Consider the following 12,383-nt stretch of genomic DNA (forward strand, 5'->3'; position numbering starts at 1 on the left):
AAATAAAGAAAAGACAGAGAGTGTGAATAAATATTATGGAGCCGTCTGTACAGTTGACATCAGTAAAGCATCTTGATAATGAGACATAGTCTAGGGTCTTAAAGGGACCGGTAACAGAGATAATGTTGTAATCTAGCAGAATCCCCTCAATTCCAAAGGTTCCAGAGGATGGGAAAAATGCAAATGTAAAACCACTCTTAATGAAAACAATAAGCAGGAATCCAGAGGCTTGTTAGCCGAACATTCTCCTCCAAAATGCTGGAATCCATTCTGGACCAGGCAATAACAGAACAATTGGGACTCAATTGTGACTCTCAAAACAAAATTGAGGATAGTATTAAATCCACAGAATGGCCATATAAAAGGATATACAAAAGGTCACACATAGGATACAGAACACAGTGTGGTGTCCATGACAGCATGGAGATGAAGACGGTCTAGATAACTTTACTTTTGATACCAATAGTTAGAGAGAAAGAAGGGAAAGCGCTGGAATCACAAGATGTACAATACACAGTAATATTTCAGAATTTGAAAATAAAAATGCTGGAAAAATCCAGTTTATCAGCGAGTGTCGATGAAGACAAGAGTCACGATTGAGGTAAAGGGGTAAACATTTAATCCATTATGAATATACAGTGAGTATTTTACTTACTGTCATCTTTTGCTCAGTACTATCAAAAGTACTTTTGAAATGTGGTCCACTTCTATCCGCCTGCAATCAAAAAGATAATTGATCATAAAGTTATAATCTTAAAATAGAAATCTCAAGAATAAACAGAGCTGCAAATCGGTCCCACTCCCTTGTTTAGTTTAGTTTTAGTATTGTTAACTGATACAGCGTGGATAGAGGCTCTTTCGGCCCACCAAGTCTGTACAGACCAGCGATTACCTGTTCACTAGTTCTATCCTACATACTAGGGCAATTTTTACATTTACTAAGCCAATTAACTTACAAACCTGTACTTCTGTGTAGTGTGGGAGGAAACCGAAGATCTTGGAGAAAACCCACGCGTTCACGGGGAGAATGCACAAACTACGTACAGACAGCACCCATAGGCGGGATCGAACCCGGGTCTCCGGTGCTGCATGTATGAAAATGATTATAAAGCATAAAACCTTACCTTGATGTACTGCACTTTGAGAAGGTCTGCTCCAGGTTTGTCTGAAGAACTGATCAAATTGAGCGGTTTATTGTTTGAATCTGTAACAAAATCAATAGTAGCAGGCATTACTTTGAGAATATATGGCTACATTTCAAATGCGAATGTACTTTTAAATGACAAGAAAAACAAATTTATTGAGTATCTCATAACATGGTTAAAAACATGACAAGGGAGGCACGGTGGCACAGCGGTAGAGTTGCTGCTTTACAGCGCTTGCTGCGCCGGAGACCCGCTTTCAATCCTGACTAAGGGTGTTGTCTGTATGGAGTTTGTATGTTCTCCCCGTGACCACTCCAAAGATGTACAGGTTTGTAAATTAATTGGCGTGGGTTTGTATACCAGGTATTAGTGTAAATTGTCCCTAATGTGTGTAGGCTTGTGTTAATGCGCGGTGATCGCTGGTCGGAGCGGACTCGGTGGGCCGAAGAGCCTGTTTCCGCACTGTATCTCTAAACTAAACTAAAAGCTCTTTTGTAATAGTCCAACATTTTTTAACAACTGCACATCAAAGGAACATTGAAATTTCAATGCATAGGCAAGGCATTGAATGAGACAGACTTAACATTGGCAAGTGGGATTAGTGTAGCTAGACAAAAAGGTCGGCATGGACTTGGTGTACAATTTCATGACTATGGCTTATGGACCTAGGGGTCATCGACTAATGTTTCTTTATTTCTTCAGCAACAGTTAGTTAAGCTAGCTAAGACATCACATGCATAATACTATGTTCGCTGAGATTGAGAGATATAGCATGGAAATAGGTCATTCAGCCCAGGAGTTTGCGCCAACACCCCACACATTAGCACTATCGTACACACTAGAGACAAATTACAATTTACAGAAGCCAATTAACCTACAAATCTTTACGTCTTTGGAGTGTGGGTGAAAACCCAAGCACCTGGAGAAAACTCCGCGGTCACATGGAGAACGTGAAAACTCCATACAGACAGCACCCGTAGTCAGAATCAAACCTTGGTTTCTGGCGCTGAAAGGCTGAGGCTCTACCGCTGCGCCACTGTGCTGCCCTGGGGCAGCGTGTTAGAATGGAGAAGGTGGGGAGAATGGTGCAGCCAAACAAGGAGCCAGAGCTTCAACTACATCCAACAGGAAAATATAAGAGAATTTCCAGAATCCCGGCAGCCTGTCAACATAAGGAGTAGATGTGGCAAGTTCCCAGCATTGCCCCCGACTCTCCGTGCCAGCCAGGACACAGCCTTGAGCCGCACAGCTCAGTGCCCAACAGATACACTGATTGAATCTGAATCTGAATACACAGCTTGCTCCAGCCAGGCCCACCAACATCAGCCCTCGCAGACACCCTCTCCACATCAACCTGGGGGAGGGTATACTGCTGGGCAAGCACCAGACAACAGGGATAAGCACCAGGTTCATGGGCCAACAGTGGGAAAGGCGGGGATTTGAGCCAGGACCTTAACACAGCAGCACATTACCCCGAGTACAAACCCTTTTCCCAAAGTACAAGGGACTGAACATCTGTCTGTGAGCAAGAGCACAATAATAGAAACCTAGAACATAGGAGTAGGCCATTCGGCCCATCGAGCCAGCACCGCCATTAATATGATCATGGCTGATCATCCAGAATCAGTACCCCATTCCTGCTTTCTCCCCATATCCCTTGTTGCATTAGATAGGGTAAATGCACAAAGTCTCCTTTCCAGGGTTGTGGTAACCAAGTTAACCTTGTGGTAAGCTCTAGGTTTAAAGTGAAAGGGGAAATATTTAATGGGATTATGAGGGGGAAACTAGGGTGATACATATATGGGACGAGCTGCCAGGGGAAGTAGTTGAGTCATTAGCAACATATAAAAGACATTTGAACAGGTACTTGGACAAAATGGTTTAGAGGGTAAGGGTCAAACATGGATACGTGGGTGCACAATAGATTGGGAAATCAGTTGGGATGGATGAGTTCGGCAGAAGGGCAGTCACGGTGGTGCAGCAGTAGAGTTGCTGCCTTACAGCGAATGCAGCGCCGGAGACCCGGGTTCAACCCCACTACGGGCGCTACCTGTACTCAACCTGGAAAGTTCACAGCTTCATATACAAAACAATTCCACACAAAATGTAATAATTATAATGAACCAAAAATTATGACACGTTGTTCAATTATGGTGCAAAGTAACCAGGCCTTTGAGCCAAGGTTTACAGTGGAGTTGGCTATTTCCGCAGTCTAAAAAAATCATGTCAACTGGGCATCAGCACTACTGCAGGTTCAATTCAAAATGAGGATAATTGGATATACTTGTGCTAATGTACCTGAATTAATATGGGGTGGTGAACATAAACTGGTAGCAACATAAAATTGTATCACATTTAATACACGGTCGATTGAACTACAATACCAGTAAAATTAATTCACAGCCAGAAGATAATAGGAAGCAATAGATTTAATAGTCATGAATATCTTAGTGAATTCAGGGGTGGCAAAAATTGTTTGAGCGTGAATATGGAATGATTAAGATGAATATCACATGGATTTAAGAGTAAAGGAGAGAACTCTGGATATTAAAGTAATCCAGGCATATAGGGGTATTGGTGGAAAATGGCAGTGAGGAAGAGGATTAGACATTACCTTGACACAGTAGACTTTTGAGGCCGGCTGACCTACGCTTGCGTCAAAATCTCGTTTATGCTGATTATGCTAAAGGCTTTCAGAAAATATTACAGACTATAGGGAACTGTTATTAAAGAAAAGCCAATGAACCTCGTTTGATTATATAATGTAGCGGTGGGTGAAGCAAAGTTGCATGTATGCAAGCTGGGGAAATATTAACATCAGAAGCAACCTGTACACTGCTGACCCTGGTGCAAGCTTAGAGCAAGGCCAATTGGTACTTGAAGAGGAATGAGGTTCATAAGATCATGTGATAGGAGCAGAATTATGCCATTCGGCCCATCAAGTCTACTTCGTCATTCAATCATCTTTCCCTCTCAACCCCATTCTCCTGCCTTCTCCCCATAACCCAACACCTGTCCTAATCAAGAATCTATCAATCTCTGCCTTAAAACTATCCTTTGACTTGGCCTCCACAGCCATCTGTGGTAATGAAATCCATAGATTCACCACCCCCTGACTAAAAAAAATCATCCTCATCTCCTTCCTAATTGTACGTCCTTTTATTGTGAGCCTACTGCCTCTGGTCCTGGACTCTCCCACTGGTGGAAACATCCTCTCCACATCCACTCTACCCAATCCTTTTACTATTCGATATTGGTGATTCAAAATGGCCGAATGGTAAGATGCCAAGGTTAACATATCAAATCGTCTTGACTTATGCAAGACCAGTGCCCTTTTCTTTTTCTTTTGATCTTGTTAGAAATTTATCTTACCTGAAAATTCACAGCAGTTCAAACCAATTTTCTTCAAGTAAGCTGTTGCACTCAAATCATGGTTTCTCATTTTGGTTTCTGTTCCCAACTGAACCACATGAAACACGAGAAATGGATTCTTTGCCTTGTTCATTATTTTTCTTAATTCTACTGTGACCTGAAATAACAGCAGAATATAATTATTTGTCTCAACAGTAACAATCTTAATATTTTAAATGACCTCCCCAACAACTCCCTCTAACATCTACAGATGCGGCATAGAAAGTATGTTATCAGGAAGCATAATGGGTCTGTCCCACTTAGGCGACTTTTTAGGTGACCGCAGGAGTCTATGCAGTCGCCACATGTTCGCGGGTGGTTGCCAGGGAGCTGCCTTCATGGCCATGAGGAGTCGGAACTAGTCGCGGCCTCATTATGGTTGCCGCTAATTATTCAACATGTTGAAAAATTAGCGGCAACTAGAATGAAGCCGCCATGGGAAGTAGCGAGAATTCTTGTGCCATGGGTGGGTCGCCAGGAGGTCCTAGTGGGTCGCCTGGAAGTCGAAGGTTCTTGTGGGTTCTTGTTGGTTGCAGCCAGTGTTGACCGGAGAATTTCATTGGCTCATTGGGAAAAAAAGCGTAAGCAGTAGTTTTCAGAACCAAGGATAACCGTCCGGTAATGTTAAATGTCCGCCGAACTTCACAGCCTTGTATCTCTAACATCTTAAAAGTTGTCTCCACTCCTTCTCCCCCCTCTTTTAAAGGACTTAATGTATACTGTGCTTTAGCTGTTTTAATTACAGCGCCAACCTTCCTGTTCATCACTCTCTAGAATTTAGAAGATTGAGAGGGGATCTTATAGAAACTTATAAAATTCTTAAGGGGTTGGACAGGCTAGATGCAGGAAGATTGTTCCTGATGTTAGGGAAGTCCAGGACAAGGGGTCACAGCTTAAGGATCAAGGGGAAATCCTTTAAACCGAGATGAGAAGACTTTTTTTTTCACGCAGAGAGTGGTGAATCTCTGGAACTCTCTGCCACAGAGGGTAGTTGAGGCCAGTTCATTGGCTATATTTAAGAGGGAGTGATGTGGTGTGGTAAGGGGTCAGGGGGTGTACGGGGTGATGTGTGTGTGGCGGTGCAGGCTCGAAGGGCCGAATGGCCTACTCCTGTGTCACGGTGTGTATCTGTATCACCTTGGCTTTGCACTGTGTAACTTTCAGACAGCGCTTCCCCCCACTTGCCCTGTGTGTGTGTGTGTGTGTGTGTGTGTGTGTGTGTGTGTGTGTGTGTGTGTGTGTGTGTGTGTGTGTGTGTGTGTGTGTGTGTGTGTGTGTGGTGTGTGTGTGTTCCTCTTTGGCAGTCGCCATTCCAGTCGACTGAAAAAGGCCCATAACTCTACAGTTTGAGTCTGAAGAAGGGTCTCGGCCCGTAACGTCACCCATTCCTTCTCTCTAGAGATGCTGCCTGTCTCGCTGAGTTACTCCAGCATTTTGTGTCTACCTTTATTTTGATAACAGCTCCATCCAAGACCGCAATAAATTGCAGAGAATTGTGGACGCAGCCCAGACCATCACACACCTCCCTTCCACCGACTCCTTTTATTCCGCCTCGGCAAGGCCACCAGTGTAATCGAAGATGGGTCTTACCTCAGTCACTCCTTCTTCTCCACTCTCCCATGGGGCAAAATGTATAGAAGTGTGAAAAGGCACACCTCCAGATTCAGGGCCAGTTTCATCCCAACTGTTATCAGGCAACTAATCCATTTTATCAGCAAATAGAGAACGGTTCTGAGCTACTATTAGTCATTGGAGACACTCGGACCATCTTTAATCGGACTTTACTGAACTTTATCTTGCACTAATAGTTATTCACTTTATTATTAGTATAGAATAATGGTTTAAAAGTATAAGGCACTCGTGAGGCCATTCTGGAGTATTAATCTAATTATAGGAAGGGACAAAATTTACTGAATTTACTATGTTGCCTTGCCTGAGGGGGAACTTCTTTACTCAGATAGGTAGCTTGTGTGGAGGTGCTAATACAGAGAAAGTTATTAGGGCACTTTGGAGCGCAGAATTATGATAATAAAATGATGAGAGGGGAACAGTTGACTGAAAAAGCTTTTTCCCACTGAGATTAGGGAAGATTCAAACAAGGGGACATGACATGGCTCTGAGTTTAGGGGTAACATGAGGGGGAACTTCATGTATAGCTGTGTGGAATTCTCAGTGAAGGTGGTGGACTCGGTTAGCATAAATTAAATTAAAGTTATATGGATGGGAAGGGAATGGAGGGTTACTGAGCGCCAGGTATAGGGACTAGGGGAGATTACACGGACTAGAAGGGTCGAATGGCCTGTTTCCGTGCTGTAATTGTTATATGGTTAATGGTTATGTAATCTGAATGCTGCGGATGGCTCGATTATAATCATGTATAGTCTTTCTCTGACTGGTTAGCATACAACTAAAGCTTTACACAGTACCTCAGTACACGTTACAATAAACTAAATTAAATCTATATTAACATTCTACAGTAGTGTTGTGTCTGATTAATAAGTTAAATCAATAGTTGGTTCTAATTAGAAAATGACTCTTTATAGACCATGTTCTACTTTTCCCATAAGGGCAGTAAATCACAACTAAATGATTTGTTTAAATGAGGTAAAAGGTTCAAAATGAAGCTTAATACATGTGTCTAAAATTATAAAATTGATGAGGAATGCTAATGTTTCACATGGAACCTTCACTGGATACTTAAATCCTGGACATCCTTTCACCAAGCTATCATGGCAACCGCCCATTGTAGTACATAGTTGTGCAACGTTGGGTTTCCACAGTGTGCAGTGTTGCTGAAGGTGCAATCTTTATCCTAATGCCATGTTGTTTTGGATAGATGTTTTGTATAGTTTAGTTTAAAGATACAGCATGGAAACAGGCCCTTCGGCCCACTGAGTCTATGCCGACTAGTGATCCCAGTACACTAGCACTATCCTACACACACAAGGGACAATTTACATTTTCACCAAGCCAGACACAAAATGCTGGAGTAACTCAGCGGGTCAGGCAGCATCTCTGGAGACAAGGATTGGGTGGAGACTGAAGAAGGGTCTCGACCCGAAACGTCACCCATTCCTTCCCTCCAGAGATGCTGCCTGACCCGCTGAGTTACTCCAGCATTTTGTGTGTACCTTCGATTTAAACCAGCATCTGCAGTTCTTTCCTACACATTTATACCAAGCCAATTCATCTACAAACCTTTGGATGTTCAAAGCCTGAGTGTAATTCCAAAGAAAAACACATTTGCTTGATGTCTTGGTCAACGTCTCATCAAATAGACTCCTCAGGCAAGCATCTCAATACCTGCTTGTGCTATCTTGCTATGGTTGAATTTGCCTGCAGCTATAAGAGCTCACCATAGAATGACACAAGTGTTTTACAGTAAACAAAATTAATTTTGAAGTGTTGTCATTGTTGCAGGGAGTGACTTCAACAAATTTAACAGTGCTCCAAAAAGCTAATGAGATCATCTGTGCTACGGGTACTTGAGATAAAATAATGGCCAGGACATCATCAAACGTCTTCTCCTCTTCAACTGCCAAAATTCATCCAAGTGGGTTTACAGACCTCAACTTAAATGTCAGAGAAAAGATGGCCCCTGCAACAGTGCCACCTCCATTGCCTACTGCATTGGGGAGTGGGTATAGTGTTCAATTCTCTGGAATGATTGCACACATGATCAAAGCTAACATCGGTAAACATTCTGATCAACACTTCCCACTCTCCCAGCAAGTTTGCTCCAAATCATATTGTTGTTTCTGCTATAGTTTCACCTATTGTGAATGTTGTCAAGATGATTCATATTTCCTCCCCTCTATTCTCACTGCACTATAGGAATGAAAATGTAATTAAGAATTTAGAACTTCTGACTACACAAGCAATTTTATACAAATTACTCCACTAATTGGTGCTGTTGATCCTTTATAATTCGGCCACTGAGAGTTCTGCTTGACAATTATTTCCCCGTTGCTCTTGCTCAAAGTACACATCCGGCAAAATGCCCTCTCTTCCCCCAGCTCCAAGTAGAACAACTTCTCACTTTGAAAAACATTGGTCAGAGTTGCAGCGAATAGGCTCAACTTTGTGAAGCTTCTTTTAAAAGTTCTAACTTTAAAATTCAGATACCACAACTCACCTCTTTGATTTCAAAGTTCAGTTGGACATTGATAACGTCTGCTGCACCTCCTTTTATTATTTCCTTGAGTTGATCCGCTGCGGAGCTCCCACTTCCCACAATCTTTTCCAATTTGGTTGTCTCATTGGCATCTTTGTCTTTTTCTGTTGAAGCACCAATGCACAATCCACAGCAATAGCAATATTACAGTCCATCTTATGAATACAACAAAGATACTACAATGGAGGACACAAAGTGCTGGAGTAACTCAGTGGGTCAGGCAGCATTTCTGGAGAATACAAATAGGCCACTTTTCGGGTTAGACGGTCCCGACTGGAAAGTCACCTCTCCATGTTCTCCAGCACTTTGTGCAGTTCCTTGTTTCTACATCGAAAGATACAACTATGGTTTATTCACCAACACAAATGTTCATCAAGTTTGTAATTAAAACGTTTGATTTCCTTGCTCAGATGTCCAAAGCCACAATTGTCTCTCACATCAACTGAGGTTGCCGATTAAGACTGACTTGGACAAATATATTTTCTGAAGGAAAGCAATGGAATCCTCCAAAATACTATAACTGTTAAATTGTAAATTAGTTGCATAAAACGTGGAAATTAATTGAATATTTTTTTAAAATATAGATCCGTGCCTGTAATTTACTGGACTTTAGGGTTAAACAGAGCCAAAATAGTTCTGAATAAGCAATAGACAATACACAATAGGTGCAGGAGTAGGCCATTCGGCCCTTCGAGCCATTTAATGTGATCATGGCTGATCATCCCCAATCAGTACCCCGTTCCTGCATTCTCCTCGTATACCCTGACTCCGCTATTTTTAAGAGCCCTATCTAGTTCTCTCTTGAAAGCATCCAGAGAACCTGCCTCCACCGCCGGCAGAGAATTCCACAGACTCACCACTCTCTGTGAGAAAAACAGTTTCCTCGTCTCCGTTCTAAATGGCTTACTCCTTATTCTTAAACTGTGGCCCCTGGTTCTGGACTCCCCCAACATCGGGAACCTGTTTCCTGCCTCTAGCGTGTCCAAACCCTTAACAATCATATATGTTTCAATGAGATTCCTTCTCATCCTTCTAAACTCCAGAGTGTACAAGCCCAGCTGCTCCATTCTCTCAGCATATGACAGTCCCGCCATCCCTGGAATTAACCTTATAAACCTACACTGCACTCCCTCAATAGCAAGAATGTCCTTCCTCAAATTAGGGGACCAAAATTGCACACAATACTCCAGGTGTGGTCTCGCTAGGGCTCTGTACAACTGCAGAAGGACCTCTTTGCTCCTATATTCGATTCCTCTTGTTACAAAGGCCAATTTGCCATTTGCTTTCTTCACTGCCTGCTGTACCTGCATGCTTACTTTCATGGACTGATGAACAAGGACTCCCAGATCCCGTTGTACTTCCCCTTTTCCCAACTTGATGCCATTTAGATAGTAATCTGCCTTCCTGTTTTTGCTACCAAAGGTGATAACCTCACATTTATCCGCATGAATTAGTTAAGTTACTAAGACGTACATAATTCTTCAATTAAGAATGGTTAAACTGTAAATATAATCTGCTTTGGATGTACATTGTTAAACAGGAAGGTACTGATTTTGGATGATCAGCCATGATCATATTGAAAGGCGGTGCTGGCTCGAACAGCCTGATCAGGACACAACACACTGTTCAGGTGGAGCACTAAACAGATGTGGATCATTATTATTTTTTGTGCTTCACTGGTTTTAATTCAGATGGCAAAAGGTTCAGGGTTTCATAAGCAAGTGAATGCATAAACAATATTATGCTAATATTTGATTACTTTTTCCTTCATCCTTCAATGCTTTTGCTGAACTTGTATTTTTGCTGCCTTCTCCGAGGTTTTGCTCAACAACCTTCATCACAACAGTTAGATCTTCCTCACTGAGAACAACCTGAAAGAGAACAACAGCAAGTTGAACTACAGGCTTCCAAAGGAAAGGATGTTTCAGAAATCAAACAACTTGCTCAGAATGATTTGCAACAATAACTCCACTTGTGACGAATGCTCAGATTGTTTTATCTTGCGCTCCGCATATGGAAGGAAAAGTGTGATGGGGAGAACAGGTCCTCACTAAGCGGGTCTGATTTTACAATAAATTGTCATCCGTGAAATGATATCTCCAGATTGTGAGTCTGAAGAAGGGTCCCAACCCGATAGGTCGTCTGTCCATTTCCCTCCACAGATGCTGCCTGTTGAGTTCCCTCAGCTTGCTTGCTTGTTACCAAAGATCATAGAGCGGAGCATCAAAATGCCACATCATTAGCTTGCATTAACCTCGTCAGTGCCACCCCCGAGTATACTCGGGTCATGGCCATTAGTGAACAAACAACTTGGCAGTGAACACGTTAACAAACGTTGCTATACACATCACAGGTACACTGAAATATCAAGACTGCCATTTGGAATGACACCATTCAAAGCACTGCTGCCTGTCTCCGACCTCATGCGGAAACCTTTGGGATGAAAATCATGAAAATATTCACAGAACATGCTGTCACTCACATTAATGGTCTTCAAATCTCCCTTGATTTCCACACTTGGGATGTTGTGATACCAGTCTGCTGCCAAATTCCTTTGTACAATGAGCTGCAGGTTGATGGGCTGCAGTATTTCAATGTCGGCCTGAGCTGGACTGGTCTGCAGCACGGTCCTGACACATAAATTCCCATCAATAACAATGTTCTGTATGCAATTACGCCACTTTTAACAAGTTCATTGCCTTTCACATCATTAATAATATCTTAATTTAACGTCCAGAATGAATGATCTACCATGCGACAGGTTGAAGATGGCTGGTCCAGTGGTGTCATTGGGCAACCTGACATCTGCCCAGTCATCAGCCACGCCGGCCCCTCACTAAACCAAGCTGCTGGGGCAGGGCGATCTACTGAGCTTTGTTAGCTATCTCCTGCAAGGGTGTAAGGGGTTATGCAGTAAGGGTGCCATGGATTATGGGACAAATGCAGGAGAATCGGGCTGAGAAGGCATGATAGATGAGCCATGATTGAATGGCGTAGTAGACTTGATGGGGTGAATGGCCCAATTCTGCTCCGACAACTCATGACTTTTGTCAGCAATCCAGACTCTGGCAAATTCCTTCGCAAACCTGTGTTGCCGTGTGGGGGAAGGCATCCAGACAAGTGGGTGTGGAGACTTCCAACTGAGTGGAGACTCTGCATCAGTCTTGGGCTTGGGCACTGGGGACAGGGTGGTTGATGCCAACTTGCACACTACAAATGGCAGAAAAGCAGTCAAGTTAACATCGCCCCCCCTACTTAGCAGCAAACATCGGTGAAGAATGTTTCACAATAATATCCTCTAGTGTTATAGCCTTATATATCTTGGCTCAGACAATCAAAAACCAACACATACCATTTATCATACATTATTTCCAAATTATATTTTGGCACCACTGTAGATTATTTACTAAATTTGCCTAATAATGTGCAGCATTTCCTTTCTAAAGAGTGCAGAGAAGATTTACAAGGATTTGCCAGGACCCGAGTGCTTGAGTTATAGGGAGAGGTTGAGCTGGGTAGGACTTTATTGCTAGGAGTGTAGGAAAGGACTGCAGATGCTGGTTTAAATCGAAGGTGGACATGAAATGCTGGAGTGACTCAGCAGGACAGGCAGCAACTCTGGAGGGAATGAATGGGTGACGTTTCGGGTCGAG

At 42.7% G+C, this 12,383-nt stretch overlaps 1 protein-coding gene across 3 annotated transcripts in view; it reads right to left on the reverse strand.

The window, feature by feature from the left end:
• vps13c (vacuolar protein sorting 13 homolog C) overlaps positions 1 to 12,383 on the reverse strand; it is a 296,935-nt gene that overhangs the window by 149,254 nt on the left and 135,298 nt on the right. For all 3 annotated transcript variants that reach the window (XM_055662746.1, XM_055662745.1, XM_055662747.1), the window contains 6 exons: positions 11,213 to 11,360; positions 10,490 to 10,601; positions 8,692 to 8,834; positions 4,518 to 4,674; positions 1,125 to 1,204; positions 656 to 715 (listed from right to left, as the gene is read on the reverse strand). In XM_055662746.1, the coding sequence (XP_055518721.1) occupies positions 656 to 715; positions 1,125 to 1,204; positions 4,518 to 4,674; positions 8,692 to 8,834; positions 10,490 to 10,601; positions 11,213 to 11,360 (700 nt within the window). The remainder of the gene's footprint in view (positions 1 to 655; positions 716 to 1,124; positions 1,205 to 4,517; positions 4,675 to 8,691; positions 8,835 to 10,489; positions 10,602 to 11,212; positions 11,361 to 12,383) is intronic.

Source organism: Leucoraja erinacea, chromosome 36 (genome assembly GCF_028641065.1).
Source record: "Leucoraja erinacea ecotype New England chromosome 36, Leri_hhj_1, whole genome shotgun sequence".
Lineage (NCBI taxonomy): Eukaryota > Metazoa > Chordata > Chondrichthyes > Rajiformes > Rajidae > Leucoraja > Leucoraja erinaceus.